Source organism: Eutrigla gurnardus, assembly GCF_963514095.1.
Source record: "Eutrigla gurnardus genome assembly, chromosome: 8".
NCBI lineage: Eukaryota > Metazoa > Chordata > Actinopteri > Perciformes > Triglidae > Eutrigla > Eutrigla gurnardus.
The window spans coordinates 16968441-16989947 of NC_139922.1; the positions used below are offsets into that span (position 1 = coordinate 16968441).

General features: G+C 41.5%; 1 protein-coding gene across 16 annotated transcripts in view; it reads left to right on the forward strand.

Moving 5' to 3' along the window:
* The window catches only part of ubr4 (ubiquitin protein ligase E3 component n-recognin 4), a 48223-nt gene that overhangs the window by 23615 nt on the left and 3101 nt on the right, over positions 1–21507 (forward strand). For 4 of the 16 annotated variants that reach the window (XM_084016426.1, XM_084016439.1, XM_084016435.1 and 1 more), the window contains exons 46-100: positions 408–571; positions 721–937; positions 1470–1686; positions 2276–2308; positions 2595–2658; positions 2747–2881; positions 3390–3564; positions 3779–3913; positions 4099–4220; positions 4623–4734; positions 4957–5087; positions 5485–5662; positions 6118–6222; positions 6539–6676; positions 6803–6971; positions 7213–7417; positions 7503–7616; positions 7882–8115; positions 8204–8353; positions 8657–8884; positions 8983–9061; positions 9159–9395; positions 9547–9715; positions 9916–10060; positions 10281–10366; positions 10460–10547; positions 10845–11038; positions 11227–11466; positions 11561–11699; positions 11871–11996; positions 12385–12513; positions 13471–13817; positions 14245–14335; positions 14493–14577; positions 14791–14918; positions 15118–15247; positions 15375–15535; positions 15625–15734; positions 15869–16010; positions 16233–16314; positions 16520–16693; positions 17165–17286; positions 17403–17600; positions 17779–17859; positions 18009–18096; positions 18289–18416; positions 19015–19122; positions 19298–19414; positions 19523–19713; positions 19932–20105; positions 20221–20320; positions 20476–20694; positions 20781–20894; positions 21077–21219; positions 21331–21456. In XM_084016426.1, the coding sequence (XP_083872552.1) occupies positions 408–571; positions 721–937; positions 1470–1686; positions 2276–2308; positions 2595–2658; positions 2747–2881; positions 3390–3564; positions 3779–3913; positions 4099–4220; positions 4623–4734; positions 4957–5087; positions 5485–5662; positions 6118–6222; positions 6539–6676; positions 6803–6971; positions 7213–7417; positions 7503–7616; positions 7882–8115; positions 8204–8353; positions 8657–8884; positions 8983–9061; positions 9159–9395; positions 9547–9715; positions 9916–10060; positions 10281–10366; positions 10460–10547; positions 10845–11038; positions 11227–11466; positions 11561–11699; positions 11871–11996; positions 12385–12513; positions 13471–13817; positions 14245–14335; positions 14493–14577; positions 14791–14918; positions 15118–15247; positions 15375–15535; positions 15625–15734; positions 15869–16010; positions 16233–16314; positions 16520–16693; positions 17165–17286; positions 17403–17600; positions 17779–17859; positions 18009–18096; positions 18289–18416; positions 19015–19122; positions 19298–19414; positions 19523–19713; positions 19932–20105; positions 20221–20320; positions 20476–20694; positions 20781–20894; positions 21077–21219; positions 21331–21456 (8017 nt within the window). The remainder of the gene's footprint in view (positions 1–407; positions 572–720; positions 938–1469; positions 1687–2275; positions 2309–2594; positions 2659–2746; positions 2882–3389; positions 3565–3778; positions 3914–4098; positions 4221–4622; positions 4735–4956; positions 5088–5484; positions 5663–6117; positions 6223–6538; positions 6677–6802; positions 6972–7212; positions 7418–7502; positions 7617–7881; positions 8116–8203; positions 8354–8656; positions 8885–8982; positions 9062–9158; positions 9396–9546; positions 9716–9915; positions 10061–10280; positions 10367–10459; positions 10548–10844; positions 11039–11226; positions 11467–11560; positions 11700–11870; positions 11997–12384; positions 12514–13470; positions 13818–14244; positions 14336–14492; positions 14578–14790; positions 14919–15117; positions 15248–15374; positions 15536–15624; positions 15735–15868; positions 16011–16232; positions 16315–16519; positions 16694–17164; positions 17287–17402; positions 17601–17778; positions 17860–18008; positions 18097–18288; positions 18417–19014; positions 19123–19297; positions 19415–19522; positions 19714–19931; positions 20106–20220; positions 20321–20475; positions 20695–20780; positions 20895–21076; positions 21220–21330; positions 21457–21507) is intronic. The other 12 variants (XM_084016434.1, XM_084016440.1, XM_084016431.1 and 9 more) reach the window with 5 other exon arrangements.

Genomic DNA, 21507 nt, shown 5'->3' on the forward strand with positions numbered 1-21507 from the left:
TAAGTAACTGGATCACAACATACATCATAAAATTATTGTAAATGATAACCACACCTAGAGCTGGTTATTAATTGGCTATTTGCTAAAATGCCTCATTAAACACTGCTGACCATTTCAATGGTAACCCTAACCCACAACCTCAGCACAAGATTATTTTAGTCTCTTCTCAAGAATGCCTGGCGTTTTGGCTTCAGTTCTGTAGTTCCACAAGTTTACGTGGAGGTTCTGTTTATTATCAATTTTCTTTAAAAAAAATCTGTCAATGCATTTAATCAGTCTCAGGATAATTATGTGTACACATTAGACATAAGGATTCGATCAAAAACAGAAAAGTGAGGGACTTACATAGCACATGCTGCGTGCCTGGAAAAAAATGTAAAATTGTAATGCAAGGATTTTACTTTCAGCCACCCGAACCTCCAGTCAGGTGACTTTCCCTGTGGACTTCTTTGAACATAACCAGCAGCTGACAGAGGTGGAGTTTGGTGGTAATGACTTGCTGCAGGTCTACAATGGACAGCAGATCAAACACAGGCTCAACTCTACTGGGATGTATGTTGCCAACACAAAGGTATGGTCATTTTAATTATTCTGTTTTAGAAAAGGTGCAAAAGACTGCCGTTATGTCTCTAATGTAATGAATTGCCACTGGGTTTGTATTACACAAGTGCTATTATACAAATTTTACATTTTGTTGTCATTCTGTTTGTTTCCTCCTAGCCTGGGGGATTCACTGTGGAAGCGGTTAACAACAACAGTTCAATGGTGATGACGGGCATGCGGGTGCAAGTGGGCACGCAAGCCATTGAGAGGGCTCCTTCCTATGTGGAGGTCTTTGGCCGCACCATGCAGATAAACCTGACGAGAGCCCGCTGGTTTGACTTCCCCTTCACCAGAGAGGAGGCCCTGCAGGCAGACAAGAAGCTGTCCATCTTTAGTAAGAGAGAGAGTGGGAAATTCTTGTTGCTGATAACCTAAATTCTATCCATAAATGCTGATTACTTTTACTTCAGAAACCAATTTAGTAATTTAGAAGAAATTACAGGATTTAACCAAAAAAAGTGACACTAAAATCTTCACATACTGTGAATGTTCACCCGCAATCGGCGAAATGCACCCGTAACTGCACCGCCAAGCAAAAAGCGTCTTGGTGCTACTGTGTTATTTGCACATATTTATATTGGGTAACGTGCATACATTTGCTGCAAAATCGGCCCCTTTCTATTCAAATGTGCATCATTGCAAAAGCAGTCCAATTCACAAAGTTCAGCGCTAATAGCCTCAAACACTTACAGTGAAATTGTTCGTGTCTTCAGAGAGTTGGCTGTTACAGAAGCTCATTGAAATTCCTTTCCTGAAATTCAATCAGGACCTGTACCTCTTCCTTTAAATTTGATGACATAAAATATACTGCAGACTGTTTAGAAACCATCTTCTGATGTAGTTTTGTCTTCCTGTTCTCTTCAAAGTCGGAGCATCTGTTGACCCAGCTGGAGTCACTATGCTTGACTCGATCAAAATCTATGGTAAAACCAAGGAGCAGTTTGGCTGGCCTGAGGATCCACCAGAGGACTTCTCTTCTGCCTCGGTGAACAATGTCTGCAGTCCCAACCTCAACCAGGGCAATGGCACCTCTGATGGAGACGTAGCCACCCCAACCACCACTAGCGGCACTGTGCTGGAGAGGTATGAGCTTTCTGCTTAAGGTCTTATAAGGTTAAACTAAGTTGTTGGAATATACACTTCTCTGTAGATCAGCTAACTACATCCATGATTGGATGAGATAGTGACTATTTCTTGGACTTGTATGTCCTAGTTTGTCACTTTATTATGAACTACCTTTTATCTATATAGTCAGATTTTGGGCAAATGAATGAGCAGAATTGTTTTTGATAATATTGGATTTTATATTTTTTGCATAAATATGATGAGTACAGACAAAACATGCCTGTGCTTATTTGATTTATAATAGATTCTAAATTGTTTTTTATAGAAAATGATGTATCAAAATAATAGATGTTGTGATTTAAAAAAAATATAGAAATCGAAAATAGTTTTTATACATGTCGCCCACTCCATGAGTCCAACTATGTAGTCTTAACAATTGATGTTGGGTTCTCTTGATTGTATTTAGTGCATGGCTGTTGTGATCTTGTCATCTTTTCTTGCATGCTTCTCTTTTGTTCAATGAATCATTTAATTTCACTTGTTTCTTTCTGTGATCCTCACACTTTTTTGTTTCTTTTTCTTTTGCTCCCAAAAATACAATAAAAAGTTGTGAAACTGAGTCCTTATCAACCTTGGACCGGTTAGTAACTGCCCTTTCTCTGCTTGTTTGTATGGTTTTGTGCATGTGTGCCAATTTGTGTGTCCATGCCTGATACTGTGAACATGCCATGCACCATCTCCACACTTGTACAACAACATAATTTTTTTTTCCTGAAACCATTAATTCTTGCATTCAGTGTTGTTTTGGCATTTAGATGAGAATGCAACACAATGCGACTGGCTGAGATTTGCTTTTTCCTGTTTGATTGGTTGATTTTAGGAAAAATCTGCATCAGAGCAGTGTTGATGTTCTTTCTTAATTTCAGGTTGGTAGTCAGTTCCCTTGAAGCATTGGAAAGCTGCTTTGCAGTAGGTTCCTCCAGTGAGAAGGTAAACAGATGATCTTTTTTTTTTGTTGCCTTTTTAAAAGTAATCCCATGCTTGAAAAAGTGCTGACTGCATGCCTTTAACTCTGTAGGAGAAGAATAAGACTGCAGCACTGGAGTTGGCCACGCTACTCCTGTCCATGCCGACCCCTGCGGGTGTGCAGCAGCAGACCAAGGGACTTCTTGCCAGCCTGCACACCAGTCGAACTGCCTACCACAACCACAAGGTAAACAAAAAACCCAACTAGACCAAAACACCCCCCCCCCCCCCCAACAAAAATGTTATCAATTCAAATTAGTGAAACTTGATTTTAAGTAAGGAAGGGGCAATTAGTAAGACAGGGGAATTGGGGAACCACATCACAAAGTTTTGTAGCTTACGTTTATGAACCCTGATCTTTTTTGAATACATCAAGAAACCACAGTGGAATTAAGTGTTGAACTTTCGACCCTGTAGTAAGGAAGTTAGCCAGATTGCTTGTTTGAACATTTTAAGGGAACAGTGTGAAGCCAGCAGTGCAGAAAAACAGTCCGTGTTTCTTCACATTTATCGTTCATAAACGTTTAATCCATTAAATATATAAATTGCACAGCAGTTTTTTCAGAAACTTCACCCTTAGAATAATAATAGCCAGTGGATTCTAAGCACTCAAGTACATTTAGTTGTTAAGTGTTGTGCTCCCTACCTCTCTTACAAAGAACTAATGCAACACTTTTCTGCCTCCCTTTAATCAGGACCAGTCCTTGCTGAGTAATGCAGTGCACTGTCTGAACAGCTGCAGCCGTGAGGGGAGGGAACTCGACCCTGATGTCTTCCAGAGGCTCGTCATCACTGCTCGCTCCATTGCAATAATGAGACCCAACAACTTGGTGCATTTCACAGAAACAAAGTCATTCCACCATGACTCTGGTAAGAGGCTATTCTACTGGTGACGCATGTTGCCCAAGGCTAAGGAATTGCAATTTGTATAAATTATTTATATGGTCAGACAATTTCACTTTCTGTAATAATGATTTAATAATTTACAGATCCAAATATTGTCCTGAATAACTGCTTCTGCCGGATAGAATCCGCTTAATTACATCAGGTCTTAAATAAAAACCCATTCATGTTCTTCTCAAAGCAGAACCGACAGACGATGGGCAAAAACATGTGGATGGTGAAAGCAGTAATTTCATCACACAGCTGATGAATAACTTCTGGAAGCTACATGCCCTAAAACCAAAGAACGCCTTTCTTGCTCCCGCTTGCTTGCCTGGTAAGTTCAAACTTTGGGTAGATAAAGCAAGATCACCACATGACCAGTTCTCCACTCACATTTAAATATTATGTAGAACATCTACAGATAGTTTATACTCTTCAGAAGTACTAATATGATTTTAGTAGTGTAAACTTAAAACAAGGCTCCCAGTAGGTTAATGTTATTTTTCTTCTCTGTCTAAGGCCTGACTCATGTGGAAGCAACAGTAAATGCCTTGGTCGACATCATTCACGCGTACTGCACGTGTGAACTGGATTACATCAATGTAGCCTCCAAGATCTACATGCAAATGTTACTGTGCCCAGTAAGTATTGGTCTATTGATAACTGCAGATACAATTTTGTGTATGTACCAGTATGTATGCAATACTTTTTTAATATGTTTATTCAATTGGCATTCAAGAAACCATTAGAATGAGAAATAAAATCACTATGATTGATAAATATTCATGGGATTTGCCAAAGTCATAGAAAAAACATTTGACCATTGCAACATTGTAATTACATTCGTATTAATACATCTGTGCATGCAAGGCTAAACGAGGCTATTTATAACAAGGATTTTGAGGAATGTGGGCATTATTTGACAAAATCCTAATCTCACAGTTAGGATAGGAACTGTAACATGGAATAATGCAGTTAAAGACAGTATGGTCATCTGTGACATGACTGTCATCAGGTAACTGTTGGATGTTATCCAATTTCAGGACACATCTGTGAGCTTTGCGTGTAAGCAGGCTCTGATCAGAGTGCTTCGACCAAGAAACAAACGGCGACATGTGACCCTTCCATCTCCCCCACGCTCCAACACACCTATGGGTAAGCTTTCAGTCTTTTCTTACAAAGCTTCTATGTATATACTTTGTCACTAGGGTATTAAAACCCTTGGTAAAAGCTTTGGTATTACAAGGCATTAGGAATAAAGGTTTTCTGCATACACATTCTATGCCTGCTCTGTGTATGTAAAACAAATCATTGAAACATCTGAGCCCCAAATGAACACAAGTTGATTCAGTTCGTATTGGTTGTTTCCCTTACCAGGAGACAAGGATGATGATGACGACGATGATGCAGATGACAAAATGCAGTCATCAGTGCTAACTGGAGGAGAAGAAGGTAGACAGGAGAGTCAGGAGCAGAATGAAGTTGACCATGGCGACTTTGAAATGGTGGTGAGCATATATTTGACATTGTGACATCATTCCTGGTATGAAATGAAACATGACGAGAGCCTCTGCACCCCTCACACAAAAATAAGAGATAAAAAAATACACCTGATGTGAATTATCCTGCTTTTAGTCAATAACGATGAACCAGATAATAAACATGGTTTAGTTCTTTTCTTTTTTTAGCTTGATTTCACAACAATCCAATCATAATATAATAATAATCAAATGTCACAAAGATATCTAATATGATTGAAATGTTTCCCATTTCCACATATAACATTGTTTTCACACCATACAGACCATTTGATAATCTCACTGATTGTGATCTGACTTAAACTTCAAATACAAATGATGCATATTAAAGAAATAAATAACACCTTTTGTTTTTATGCATCTTCAGTCGGAGTCCATGGTGCTGGAGACATCAGAAAATGTCAACAATGGAAATCCATCTCCTCTGGAGGCTCTGCTTGCTGGAGCCGAAGGTTTTCCCCCCATGCTGGACATCCCTCCTGATGCAGATGATGAAACTATGGTAGAGCTGGCCATTGCTCTCAGCCTTCAGCAAGATCAGCAAGGTAAGTTGCAGAAAATGAGTGAAGCAATCATTGTTTGGTAACCAAGACTGCCTGGAGTGCCACACCACATTTAGACACTCCCTATATGTGATGGAACCGTTCTCAGAACAGAGTTGTTTCAACCTAAAAATGTTATTAAGGAAGACAGGGAAGTGGTCAGCAGTTGAAAGAGATTGTAGGAAATAATACCACTAATAAATCAACATTTGTGTTGTCACAAAAGTGAAACTTGCAGTTATTGAAACACTCCTGCAACTTAATAAATACACAAGAATTGTCATGAACATCGGTTACCTGAATTTTCTACTTACAAAGTGCAATTTCCCCCCCTTATTTTGGTATTTGGTCATTCTTTACCTCAAATGGTTGATCAAATCTAAATCCGGTGAAGCATACACTTGGGATATCAATATTTATGATGGAATGCTGCCATTTACATACTTTTTTTTTTTTAGGCAGTAGCAGCAGTGCCCTTGGCCTTCAGAGCCTTGGCCTGTCTGGCCAGGCCCCCAGCTCCTCTTCACTGGATGCTGGCACCCTTTCAGACACTACAGCATCAGGTAACCAAACCACCTCTGTAATAGTATCTCATGAGAAGGAAGCTACGTTTTTATATCTGCAAGGTCACAGTGGCGAGCAAATTCAAAAATCAAAATCAAAAAAGAATCTTAAGTTGACAAAAATCTTACAAGCAGGTTGTAATTATATGTTGATGCCCAAAATAGTTCCCACAGAAAAAAAACAACAACTCTTTGAAGTGTTTTGAATGTACTGCATGCTTTATACATTGTTGATGCACAAATATGAACTAAAATCATGTATCCTGGCCAGATGACTGCGGTGTATTTACTGTTACAGCTATTGCTATGATTTCAGCCCCAGCATCAGATGATGAGGGTAGTACAGCTGCTACTGATGGCTCCACGCTGCGGACCTCACCAGCTGAGCACGGCGGCAGTGTGGGCTCAGAGAGTGGAGGTTCTGCCATCGACTCTGTAGCAGGGGAGCACAGCGGTGGGTGATTTCAGAACTTAACCAATTGGGAGATACTAGTCTTCTTATACTCTAACAGTTCATTAATATATATAACCATTTTTCCAGTTTGCTGAGTTGCATTTGTTTATACATATGTGTTAACAGTGTCGGGACGAAGTAGTGCATATGGGGACACAACGGTGGAGGGCCACCCTGCGGGTCCAGGCAGCGTGAGCTCCAGCACTGGAGCCATCAGCACCACCACAGCCCAGCAGGAAGGCGAAGGCTCTGAGGGAGAAGGAGAGACTGAAGGAGACATTCACACAAGCAATAGGTCTAAATCTCAAACACTACAGCTATCTACTAACAAACGTCTGCCTGTTAAGACCACTTTCTATCTCTCTACCACCCATGGTCTATACCATGACCACAGGAAGAGCTAAGCTTTGGGAATACCTTACATTTGCACTTGGGGAGCAGTTTGTCATCATTAGAAAAGCCAGATTAAGCTCACAATTGTTTTCTCTGTAGAAGTAGAAATGTTTTACATGTTTGTTTTGCTTTTTTTTTTTCAGGCTACACATGGTTCGTCTTATGCTCCTGGAGCGCTTGCTTCAGCACCTTTCTCAGCTCCACAACGTAGGTGGAGTCCAAGCCATCCCTTACATGCAGGTTATCCTCATGTTGACCTCTGATCTGGATGGCGAGGATGAAAAGGATAAGGGTGCCTTAGATGACCTACTAGCACAGCTAATTGCTGAGCTTTGCATGCACAAGAAGGTAACTGCAGTCTCTTTGTGATAAATGGTTTATCTGGCGTAATGTTGTGTTGTTTTAATTAATCCATGTTATTTTTTTTCTGCAGGATGTTTCCAAGAAGAATGAGCGTAGCTCCATCAATGAAGTTCACCTGGTCATCATGAGACTCCTCAGTGTCTTCATGTCTCGAACCAAGTCTGGCTCCAAATCCTCTTCAGAGGTACATCCTCATCTTTTTTTTATTGCAGTTCTCACAGATTTCACTAAAGGCTATGATTTTAATGTGTATTGGGACATGACAACAAGTGTGTTAAAACAACACGTCAGACATCATAGTTTTTTCAAAGCCACCTTACGGTACCCGTAGAAGGTACTTGCGTTGCTCACATATAATTGTTTATGTGACTGAATTTCTTCATGGGCAGCTGTCAACTTCTTCATGAGAACTCAAAACTATGGTGCGTGTACATTGTACTACATGGCAGGTGCACCCTCTTTCTCTCTTCCAGTCATCCTCGCTCATTTCGAACGCCACAGCGACTGCTTTGCTTAGCCTGGGTGCCATTGACTACTGTCTCCACGTGCTCAAGTCGCTCCTTGAGTTCTGGAAGAGCCAACAGGGCGAAGAAGAGCCTGCAACGGCCAGCCAGCTCCTCCGCCCACACACAGCCGCCTCTCCTCCAGACATGAGCCCTTTCTTCCTCCGCCAATATGTCAAGGTATCATATCTTTATTTGAAAAACTTGGCAACGGGATGTTTGTACAAGGAATGTTTATGTGAGCTGATTGTGTTGCTCACCCCATTAGGGACACGCTGCTGATGTGTTTGAAGCCTACTCCCAGCTATTGACTGAAATGGTGCTCCGGCTGCCATATCAGATCAAAAAGATTGCTGACACCAACCCACGTGTGCCACCTCCTGTCTTTGACCATTCCTGGTTCTACTATCTGTCTGAAGTAAGTATTTTTGAATCGAGTGTATTACATTTACATTTAGGGCATTTAGCAGACGCTTTTGTCCAAAGCGACTTACAATAAGTACATTTTTCGAAAGAAAGAAACCACAACATATCTTTGCCGATAACGTAAGAGGGAAAAATTAGAAACAAGTGTTAAGTACAAGTGTTAAGTCCTCATCTGAGTAAAGTAGTAACTGTTCAGCAAGGATACCTTAAGTACAACGGTACTACGATCAAACTGCTACAGGTAACCCCTTCCCATAACATAACCCCTTCCTTCTGTCTCCCTTTTTCTCCTCAGTATCTGATGATTCAACAGACACCATTCGTCAGGAGGCAGGTCAGAAAGCTGCTGTTGTTCATCTGTGGCTCAAAGGAAAAATATCGCCAGCTTCGCGATCTGCACACTCTTGACTCCCATGTGCGCAGCATCAAGAAGCTCCTGGAGGAACAGGGGATCTTCCTCAGGGCTGGCGTGGTCACTGCCACATCTGGCTCAGCACTACAGTATGACACACTCATCAATCTGGTGAGTGACCGATGAACAGTCCTAATGGCTACACATACAGAGGATTGGGATTTTTGTCACTACATGTGCTTAGATGTAACTTTCTTCTCTTGGTACAGATGGAACATCTGAAAGCTTGTGCTGAAATTGCCACCCAGAGGACAATCAATTGGCAGAAGTTCTGCATGAAGGATGACTGTAAGTTGTTGTTGTAAGCTGTTATAATTGGAAACAATCATCAAGGCCAGTAGCTTTAACAGTATTTGTGTCTCTTTTCTATCCATTCTCTGTCCAGCCGTGTTGTACTTCCTGCTCCAGGTCAGCTTCCTAGTGGATGAGGGTGTTTCCCCAGTACTTTTGCAACTGCTCTCCTGTGCCCTCTGTGGCAGTAAGGTGCTGGCAACCTCCTCCTCTTCATCATTGTCAGGAGGCGGCTCCAGTAGTGCTGGACAGGCAGGAGCTTCTCAATCCTCTCAGAGCAAGTCCTCCAGTAAAAAGAGCAAAAAAGAGGACAAAGAGAAAGACAAAGAGGGTGAGTCAATTATATAACTTTGCCATCCTTAATTATGGTCTCCTTGTTTAGATGATAAATCGTAAATAAACCTAAACTGAATGTTGATATCACAAATGAATATAAAGTGCAAGCATCTTGACAGTGTTGGGTTTTTGGGGACTAACCATAGGTGATGGAGTCGGCAGCCAGGAGGATCAGCTGTGTATGGCTCTGGTCAGCCAGCTCAACAAGTTCGCAGACAAGGAGACATTGATCCAGTTCTTGCGCTGCTTCCTGCTAGAGTCAAACTCATCTGCTGTGCGCTGGCAAGCCCACTGCTTGGCACTTCATATCTACAGGTACTATAGATATCTAACACATTGAGACATAGTGTGTCTAGTTTACATTTGACAGCCTCTTTGAAGGGTCCTTTTTAAATGTAGACTACTTCCACTACCTCAACCAGTTTTAGACTAGCGTGATTGAACATAGTTATTGAAGCCATGAATAAATTATTAAATGCTGAAAGTATAATCTCGATACATGAATCTCTCTGTAGGAACTCCAGTAAATCTCAGCAGGAGCTGCTACTGGAACTGACTTGGGCCATCTGGCCCGAGCTGCCGGCATACGGCCGCAAAGCTGCCCAGTTTGTCGACCTGCTTGGATACTTCTCACTCAAAACCCCTCAGACAGAGAAAAAGGTTTGTTCATACATTTTTTGGTTGGGCATTAATGTAATTTGGTCAGCTTAAAATATAAGGATATTTTAACACAGGAATGCCAATACATAATGTATCTCTGAGTTCTTATCCTGTATGCCTAAGCCCTTTTATCAATCAGCATAATATAATTATAGCTTTGGCAATGTTGGTGTGGCAACGTCTATTTAATTGTTGTAATTGTTTCTCTTTACCGTTCTAGCTGAAGGAGTATTCTCAAAAAGCTGTGGAAATCCTGAGGGCACAGAATCATATCCTGACAAACCACCCTAACTCCAACATCTACAAGTAGGTCTACAGAAACATGCTATCTTGTCTCAAGGAGAATCCAATTTTCAAGTATTGCATGAAATTATAATGATCTGATGTTTTCTCGTGCAGCACTCTCTCTGGTCTGGTGGAGTTTGATGGATTTTTCTTGGAGAGTGACCCCTGCTTGGTGTGCAACAATCCCGAAGTTCCCTTCTCGGTACATACAACACAAGTTTATTAAATGGACACAATCTCGAGCCACAACATTTAGCGGTTTACATTTTCTGTGCAGGTTTTACACTCGTTTCCATGGCTTTTGCATTGGTTACAGTTTGTTTTTGGTATATCTCTATTGTACTGTTATTTATAATGCAAATCATGGTAAAACTAATAATATGTAAACAGAACAAGGACAAGTCACCAGAACATTCGCCCTTTATAAGACACTAATATCATAAACACAGTCAATTATTGTTTTAAACATTATCTTGGGTGTCCCCTGTTTGTCCTCCAGAATATAAAACTGTCATCCATCAAAGTGGACACCCGCTACACCACCACACAGCAGGTTGTCAAGCTCATTGGCAGTCACACCATCAGCAAAGTCACAGTGAAGATTGGTGACCTCAAACGCACCAAAATGGTCCGCACCATCAACCTCTACTACAACAACAGGACTGTCCAGGCTATTGTGGAGCTGAAGAACAAGTATGTTTCAACAAAGAGCAGCTGGTCTTTCTCTCATTCCTTCCTTTTCACTTATTATGTGTAGTGTTTACAATAATTATTTTTAAAAAATTTAGTTTTTGAGCAAATACAAAGATTGGCCACTTTTCACTCTCATTCACCTGACTGTATAAGGTAAAAGATTTCAACTGAACTGTCTTTTTTTTTAGGCCGGCTCGTTGGCACAAAGCTAAGAAAGTTCAACTGACCCCAGGACAAACAGAGGTCAAGATCGACCTTCCTTTACCCATTGTCGCATCCAACCTGATGATCGAGTTCTCCGATTTTTACGAGAACTACCAGGCCTCCACTGAGACCCTGCAGTGTCCACGCTGCAGTGCCTCTGTGCCAGCCAACCCTGGGGTGTGTGGCAATTGCGGTGAGAACGTGTATCAGTGCCACAAGTGCAGGTGAGCAGCAGGTTTCCTCTACAGGTGTGAAAATATTGGGGAAGGTGTGGAAATGAGTGGAGACATTGATTGTATTTTATTTTTTACTTGTTAGGTCTATCAACTACGATGAAAAAGACCCCTTCCTGTGCAATGCCTGTGGTTTCTGCAAATATGCCAGATTTGACTTCATGCTATATGCTAAACCATGCTGCGCTGTGGATCCCATTGAGAACGAGGAAGACAGGAAAAAGGTAAGGCAGCCATTCTTGTGTGAAGAGTCAAAAGGGGGGGTTGTCATTTCAGAAAGTTAGCTTGCATGGCAAATCATAAGTTTTGTCTCATAAGTTTTTTGCTGAGAAAGTAGATCTGCATCCATTTATCTCTTTGCATTTGTTCATCTTTAATATATTATTTTCCTGCAGGCTGTGACCAACATCAATACCTTGCTGGACAAAGCTGACCGGGTCTACCACCAGCTGATGGGCCACCGGCCCCAGTTAGAGAGCCTCTTGTCTAAAGTCAATGAGGCTGCACCAGAGAAACCACAGGTGAGTCATAAGAGGGTTCTCAACAGTACTCTCTTTGAGTCAAGTCATTGAGGCATAATGTGAAAGAGGCCTCTTTGACCATATTTGCTATTAACTGAAATGTATGCAACGTATACATACAAATGTAGGCACAGTTTCTACTGAGAGATTATACACACACCTGGGATATTATTTAGTTTTAAGCAGCCAAAAATAATTCAGCAAATGTAATCTGAAAGACAGTAATATATTATGTCCAAAGGTGACCTCAGGTTAATATTGTAACATTATTTTTGCAGACTTTTGTTTTTTTGTAAAGTGATACATTTTATTTCTAATGCACTGTTCTTTGTGTTACTTCTAAAATTGTACCTCATCACATTACTTTCTTTTCCTGTGCCGCCCTCAGGATGACACTGGAGCAGGCGCAGGACTTGGTACGTCCTCTGCTAACGTGAACAGATACATTCAGCAGCTGGCTCAAGAGTACAGCGGAGACTGCAAGACGTCATTTGATGAACTCTCTAAGATCATTCAGGTTAGAGAGGAAAAGGAGTACATTTTCTGTTTAAGCACATTTGTTTTTGTGCCTGCTCAGTAGGGGTGTAACGGTACACAAAAATCTCGGTTCGGTACGTACCTCGGTTTTGAGGTCACGGTTCGGTTCATTTTCGGTACAGTAAGAAAACAAAATGCAAAATATAAATGTGCTAGTTGTTTATTACTTTTGTGCTTTTAACAGTAGGAACATGCACTGGAGCTAGAATGCTGCTCAAAAATATAAATACAAGTATTTAAAATATTTATTTAAAAAATAAAAATAAATAAAAATAACAGACTGTTTCTTTAAAAAAAATTCTCCATCTGATGTGCAAAATTGAACAGTTGCAACACTAAATAGTTTCAAGTTGTTGCTCAGATTAAATAACATGAATAAGGCTCAGACTGTTTTTTTAAAAACAAATCTTTTCTCCATCTGATGTGCAAAATTGAACAGGGCAGGGAGAGGCTGTTTAAATACGGTGGGGAGCTGTGTTTGCACTAACGTTACGCTCGTCTTTCTCCCCGTTGTAGCGATGTTCACGTGGGGGTGGTGCCGTTTCAAATGCGTCAACAGGTTTGACGTGTTGCCAGAAACATACCTGACCTCACATGAACAATGTCGGCAAACCGCTTTGCCGAAGTGTTCCCAAACGGGAGACCTTAATGTCGCGGGAGGGTCCTCCAACTCTGGCTTGTTGCCAACGCTAGCGGCATTAGCCCTGAAGTCCGCTACTACTGCTGTTTATTGTGTCGCGGTGTGCGCAACTGCGCATGTGCGGCTGCAGCACGCTCCACAAATGCGGTCCTCTACTTAATATGTCCGTATGGAAACTCGTTCGGTACGCCTCCGTTCCGAACCGAGCACCCCGGACCGAAACGGTTCAATACAAATACATGTACCGTTACACCCCTACTGCTCAGTTATAAATCTGGCCTCTGTTTTTGTTTACAGAAAGTGCTTGCGTCTCGTAAAGAGCTCCTGGAGTATGATCTGCAGCAGAGAGAGGCTGCCACCAAGTCATCCCGCAGCAGCAGCCACCAGCCCACCTTCACCGCCAGTCAGTACCGTGCCCTCTCTGTGCTGGGCTGCGGCCACACCTCCTCAAACAAGTGCTATGGCTGTGCCTCCGCTGTCACGGGTCACTGTATCACACTACTTCGTGCACTGGCCACTAACCCAGCCCTCCGGCAGATCCTGGTCCTCCAGGGTCTCATCCGTGAACTGTTTGAGTATAACTTGCGGCGAGGCACAGCTGCCATGAGAGAAGAGGTGCGCCAGTTGGTCTGCCTCCTCACCAGGTACGTCCCTCCCCATCATATGGTTAAGTAAGAGAGTTGTGTAAAAATGTGTAGATTTCTATACTTAGTGGCTAGAGAGTACTGATTGAACGGGTTCCTGATGGAGAAACAAGTCAGCCCCACGTTGCCTTTGAGCTCAGTGAAGTGCAGTTTAGATTGAGGAGGAGAGAATTTGCAGGGACTTTTGAAGCTGCAAGGGAAAGTGGGCCTGCTTGTGACAGTCTCATTGGCCTTGACAGACATTTTGAGAGAGGTTTTTCAGGTTGGTCTTGAGAGGATGCAGTCCCCATACTGATGGGTTCTACCTTGTTTCCCTCAGAGAACATTGGTTATTTGCAACTATTTTTTTGGTTCTTATATATCGTGTATTGCAGACGTGATTAAAATCATTCCGTCTCTTGCTTCTTCCCATATTATCTGACTTCAGAGATCATCCCGAGGCCACCCAACAGATGAATGACCTTATTATTGCCAAGGTGTCAGCTGCCCTCAAAGGCCACTGGGCCAATCCTGACCTGGTATGTCCTCTTACATGTTCTATGTTTTCTTCATTGAAGAAAATCTCATTTAGTTAGAAAATTACATTTTCCAAAGCTCCTTATTTTGTCAGTTTAACTTTTTTTAATAATTTTTTGAAGAAATTTTAACATGAAGGTATCTTTGTGTTTTCAACAGGTTAGTAATCTGCAATATGAAATGCTGCTGCTGACAGACTCCATTTCAAAAGAAGGAGGGTGCTGGGAGTTGCGTTTGCGATGTGGTAAGCCTGATTTCCTTACCCCATCTATTTAAAAGACGGTGTATTATTTGAGATCTGTTTTAGAGTCTGTGGGCGTTTCATGGGTAATTGCTTATACCTTAGTCTGATTAACTTTTGAAGCGTCTTCTCTTTGAACTACCTCTTCAGTTTTGTGTAACAGTGATAACAGTGATAACGACTTCTCTAACAGCATTGTATTTTTTGTTCTGATAGCCCTCAGTCTGTTCCTCATGTCGGTCAACATTAAGACGCCTGTAGTGGTGGAGAACATCACTCTCATGTGTCTGAGAATCCTGCAAAAGTTGATCAAGCCCCCTGCGCCCACTAGCAAGAAGAACAAGGTAAATATGCTGTATCTGCCATTTAACTACTGCTCTCTCATGGGTTTCCTTTTCCCTTTGAGGGTTAGCAAGTGACTGTGTTGCTTTACACTCTATATTTCATTTAAAATACCAGTACAGGAAAGGTAGGGACATATGCATTGTCTTGGTTGTATCATGATCCCTTTACACAACAGTATGTGTTTGTTTTTGATTATAGGATGCTGCTATTGAGTCCCTAACCACAGTCAGGCCATACAGTAATGAAATCCATGCCCAGGCCCAACTCTGGCTCAAAAAGGACCCCAAAGCATCTTATGAGGCCTGGAAAAAGTGTCTCCCAGCAAGATGTAAGTTCTATGTCTTGACAAATATAAGTTATATTGGTGTAGCAAGATGGTTCTCTTATTGGTTTTTCAGTGATATAATGTAAACTTGTGATGATAAGCTTTTCACTGTTTGTCTTGATGATCAAAGGTCAGGAAGCTGTGTCAAAGCCTCAGGGGAAGAGTGAGTTACGAAGGCAGTACCTGTTGGAAAAGTATGTTTGGAAGTGGAAGCAGTTCATGAGGTCCCGAAAAGGTGAAGGCCTCTTCCCTCGCCTGCTCAAACTGAGCCACAACAACTGGCTGCGACAGGTACAGTTTTTTGTTGCATGTGTCTTATAGCGTGTGACTTTACAAACTTGTTCAATTAAAATTGATGATTTAAGTTATATTTGTTGCAGGTCCTTTTCACACCTGCCACTCAGGCAGCCAGACAGGCAGCTTGCACTATTGTGGAGGCTCTAACCACAATCCCCAGCCGCAAGCAACAAGTCCTGGACTTGCTCACCAGGTATGAGCTTCAAACAGAAACTCAGCAAGTCAAACGACTGTCATATTATTCATGACATGATGTCATTAGATTACTATAAGATTTCCACAGGACTAAAAATGAGTACATAAAATTCCAACCCTTGTGTCCGTCAGCTATCTGGATGAGTTGAGTGTAGCTGGAGAGTGTGCGGTGGAATACCTGGGTCTGTACCAGAAGTTGATCAAGCCAACCCACTGGAAGGTTTACCTGGCAGCCCGTGGAGTCCTGCCCTACATCGGTAACCTGATCACCAAGGTAATGGCCCAAACGTTCAAAACAATATCATTTTATATTAAGATAAACTTGTTCAACATGTTTTTTGTAAAATATCTATATGTGCCACTTGCTGGAAAAAAAAATTTATATGGAGTGAAATCAATGCAAGAGGCTTCTTCAGTTCTAATAGAACACTGAATGAGAGGCGAAACACTTTAAAAAATGAAGCTTTCAAATGTCTTTGTTTAATTCCCTGTTCAGGAAATCGCCAACCTGCTGGCTCTGGAGGAGGCAACACTGAGCACAGACCTGCAGCAAGGCTACGCCCTCAAGAGCTTGACTGGTATGTTTCAGTTTGTCTGACCATGAAATTAGGCAGGACAAAAGCACTGTAGGGTTTAGATGAGACTCTCAACACCATTATAGAATATGATTGGTACGGTGGTATGATTTTTATGCCACAAGTACATTTCTGGCTGATGCATTTTTTAGTGTTGTTTTGATGGCTTTCCTTGAATATTTAAAATATTTGTTTGTGTTCACTGCAGGACTGCTCTCTTCTTTCGTGGAGGTGGAGTCCATTAAGCGGCATTTCAAAAGTAGGTTGGTCGGCACGGTGCTGAACGGCTACCTGTGTCTGAGGAAGCTGGTTGTGCAGCGCACCAAGCTCATCGATGAGACTCAGGACATGCTGCTCGAGATGCTGGAGGACATGACAACAGGTCTGTAATGACTCAAGTACAACAGACATGATTATCTAACCAGTTGTGGTTCCACTACTGCATTTTGGTGTTCATAGACATTCTTCTCTTTCATATTAGGATCATTAAGGAAAACTTTATTTATTTGAATTTGTTAAGTCTTTTACTAATGCTTCCATATCCCAATAAAATAGGTAAAGCATAAATTATACATCTCTACAGATTTTATTCAATGATCAGCTGATGTTTCTTCTAAATAGTTTGATTGGTGGTCTCTATCAGTGTGGTTCGGTATCAAGGAGCTTGCTGCTGTGCATCCTGTCTAAACAGCTCATTTAGTTAACATGTAGATCATAAATGAACCTATAGACTGACATGCGTAATTGTTCAAAAATGTTCTGACATCCATAGAATGCAATAATTAATTAAAGGAAATTGTATGTGTTAAAAATTGCATGTGTGTTAAAACTTCATCATTTGTGCTGTCCATAGGTACTGAGTCTGAAACCAAAGCATTCATGGCAGTGTGCATTGAGACTGCAAAGCGGTACAACCTGGATGACTACAGGACACCCGTGTTCATTTTTGAGAGACTGTGCAGCATCATTTATCCTGTAAGTTAGCTTTAACCTGGTGCATGTTTATTATTACATTACATTATTATTTTTTAATTCTGTTTAGCTCTGAATGTGTCTTCATCTGAGGCTTTTGTTGCATCCTTTGTGTTTAGGAGGAGAATGAGGTGACAGAGTTTTTTGTGACTCTGGAAAAGGATCCTCAGCAGGAGGACTTCCTGCAGGGTCGCATGCCAGGAAACCCTTACAGCAGCAATGAGCCCGGCATTGGCCCTCTCATGAGGGACATCAAGAACAAAATCTGCCAAGACTGCGACCTGGTGGCGCTTCTTGAAGACGACAGTGGCATGGAGGTAAATTATCTATTTTAGCCACTTTTCAAACAATATAGTATTAACCCTCCATCCCCTACATATTTAAAACACAGTTTCTTGTTTTTCATATTAGCTTTTATGTAAGTCCTAACAGTTTCTCTTTGAAATCTAAAAGCTGACCAGTTGCAATTTTCTGATGCCACTTTGTTTTCCTCAGCTTTTGGTAAACAACAAAATAATAAGCTTGGATTTGTCAGTGGGAGAGGTCTACAAGAAGGTCTGGTGCCCTACAAATGAGGTGAGCGTCAGTGATTTTGACAGAGAATGAATGATTATGAGCATTTTGAATTGTGCAGATTGTTATTAAATGCTTACAGTACTCTAAATAGCAGTGTAATAAGGCCATTATATGTAGTCATGAAGCCTATGTTTTTTTTTTATCCCAAGGGTGAGCCGATGAGAATAATTTATCGAATGAGAGGTCTGCTGGGAGATGCCACTGAGGAGTTCATAGAGTCACTGGACTCAACCACAGGTTAGATTTACTATTAAGTTACAGTATTTTTAGCCATTTTAATGCTGTTCACTAGTGTTTAAGCCAGTAGCCTCAAGGACATGCTCTAAGCCATCCCAAGTGCCTGTATTCAATACCTCATTGAAAGTAATGGAAAAGGATTTGGATAATGTCTTATCACAATTGAGGATTGTTTACCTGACCATATTACAGATGAAGAGGAGGATGACGAGGAGGTGTACAAGATGGCAGGAGTCATGGCACAGTGTGGAGGACTGGAGTGTATGCTCAACCGTCTGTCTGGAATCAAAGATTTTAAACAAGGAAGACATCTGCTCACTGTAAGCCCTAAACGATAAGACTGTAATCATCTGCTGTACACCTTTGATCCACAAGAGGGAGCCTCTATGTTCCTATTGTTCTGATAATTGAAGAATACATATAACATTGAATTGAACATGAAAGGCTAGCTTGCCTGGTTAGTTTCACTTAAATGCATTTATTTTCTCTAATTAATAAAGTGCTCAACATGTGTTTATGTTTTAAATAACACATGCTTAAAATGAAGCTGTGATTTAGCAAATGAAAATGGCTGATTTACCTATTTAAAATAATATTAATATAATAATAATAGGTGGTGCAGAAATGACAGTAAAAATGGTTGGCAATGTCAGTTTACGCCCAACTTTGCTCTTAAGGTTTATAGACGAGACCTATTGTTAATTAGGTTGCACTGATTTGTTATTTTGAAAAAGTGGGTCCCTAGGAAAAAAGTTTGGTAAACACTGTTCTGCATCTCGTCTTTTTAAACTACATACAGTTTTACTTTGGGTAGTCTTGTATTTCCAACAACAGCAGAAAGGTAGCAATTCCTTGTGTACTTTTGTAAATACAGAGCAGAGCTGCAAAGTGACGCATGTCCATCTGTCTCACTCACAGGTTTTGCTGAAGTTGTTCAGTTATTGTGTGAAGGTGAAGATCAACAGGCAACAGCTGGTTAAACCGGAGATGAACACTCTCAACGTCATGCTGGGAACTCTAAACCTGGTGAGTGTTACAGTGACCGTGTAACATTGTGTTGTGTAGTCTGATTAGTGGAGAGGAGGGTGATTCTGGTGCAGTTCAATTAAATCAATCAAATTCAGTCTTCATGAGGCTTTGTAATAAAGTTTATCAGTTGCTTTGGGTGTTTTATAAACTTGTCTTAATGTCCTTTCCTAAGGCCTTAGTGGCAGAACAAGAGAGTAAGGACAGCGGTGGAGCCTCTATAGCAGAACAAGTTCTGAGCATCATGGAGATCATTCTGGATGAAGCCAATGCCGAGATCTCAGAGGACAAGGTAAACCTCTAAATCTGATTCAACTTTCTAAGTAATGAAGACACATACCTGTAAATGTTTTTGCTTGTAACTGTTTAAATCCAATGGGCACTGTTTTTTTTTTTGTAGGGTAACCTGCTGCTCACAGGAGACAAAGATCAGCTGGTCATGTTGTTGGACCAGATTAACACCCCGTTTGTGCGCTCAAACCCCAGCGTGCTGCAGGGTCTGCTGCGCATCATCCCATACCTGTCCTTTGGTGAACTAGAGAAGATGAGGATCTTGGTGGAACGCTTCAAACCATGTTGCAGCTTTGACAAGTGGGCATCACTCAGCTTTGACTTACAAATAAATACATATTTTATTGTTTTAAATGAATACTGCTCAGGTCTTTAAATGGATAGGAATACTTACAGCCATTAAAAAGAGCTGTTACAGTTATTTCAGAAAAAACTGAGAGCCAGAATTGTTCAGCGAGTGTTTGGAGTATTACATTTTATGGTGAAGTAGTACTGACCATTGGCTTTCTTTTCCTCAGGTATGACGAGGAGCACAGTGCAGATGACAAAGTGTTTTTGGATTGCTTCTGTAAAATCGCTGCGGGGATAAAAAATAACAGCAACGGCCACCAGCTGAAAGATCTTATTCTCCAGAAAGGAATCACGCAGAGTGCACTGGACTACATGAAGAAACATATCCCCAATGCCAAAAAGTAGGTCTTCCCACATCTCCAAGTGTCCAAAGACAGTTCATCAACACCTTTTGATAATTAAGAATATGTGCTTGATTGTTTAAACTCTTTCTTCTGTTCTGCACTCCCTCATTAGTCTGGATGCAGATGTCTGGAAGAAGTTCCTCTCCAGACCAGCTCTACCCTTCATTCTCAGATTGCTCCGTGGTTTGGCTACCCAGCATCCTCCCACACAGGTACTCAATATTATTAATGCTCCAGTGTATGGAAGAGCGAGTACAAGATAAACCATTTAAACCCTGTTGACTGCAAACTCTGTGTCAGCAATACTTTTGCAAACAAATAACCTTCCTACCCAACATGACTGGATGTCTTCTTACCTTCTCTCTAGGTGCTGATAGGCACGGATTCAATAACCAACTTGCACAAGCTGGAGCAGGTATCCAGTGACGAAGGCATCGGCACGCTGGCAGAAAACCTTCTGGAGGCACTGAGGGAGCACAGCGATGTCAACCTGAAGATTGAAGCAGCCCGCAGGGAGACCAGATCTGAGAAGAAGCGTATGGCTATGGCCATGAGACAGAAGGCCCTGGGAACACTGGGCATGACGGTACTTTTTTTCTTCTTGTTTCAAACTTTGAACAACTTTTTATCACAATTGTTTTTCATGTGTTGCGTTGTTAATCTGCCTTTCAGACCAATGAGAAGGGTCAGGTTGTGACCAAGACGTCACTGTTGAAGCAGATGGAGGAGCTGATAGAGGAGCCGGGCTTGACCTGCTGTATTTGTAGAGAAGGTTACAAATTCCAGGTAAAACTCCAGGATTATCAAAATGTTTTTTTAGTTTGGATTAAAGTATTTCATGTACCAGCTGCCACTGGAAGGCAGACACAATGATATAGTACTGAGTTAGGCTTGGCAATCTTCTTGTATACTGAATCCACTTGTGGTGTTTTGAATTAAAATGTCATTCTTTGTCTCTTTTATCCTAGCCAACCAAAGTCCTGGGTATTTACACTTTCACGAAACGTGTGGCCTTGGAGGACTTTGAAAACAAGCCTAGGAAGCAGCAGGGCTATAGCACTGTGTCGCACTTTAACATAGTCCACTATGACTGCCATCTGGCAGCTGTCAGGTAATAACAAATACCATCATGTACTTGCTAATGTTTAGAGTTCTCTTTAAAAACATTTCTGAGGTAACCTCACTTTTCATTCATTCTGTTTTTACTTTTCCCGCGGGGCAGGCTGGCTCGTGGACGAGAGGAGTGGGAGAGTGCTGCCCTCCAGAACGCCAACACCAAGTGCAATGGGCTGCTTCCTGTGTGGGGGCCACATGTGCCAGAATCAGCCTTTGCTACATGTTTAGCAAGGTAAAACCAAAACAAAAGCCTGCGATGCGTACCGAGCTGGTGGTGTGACAA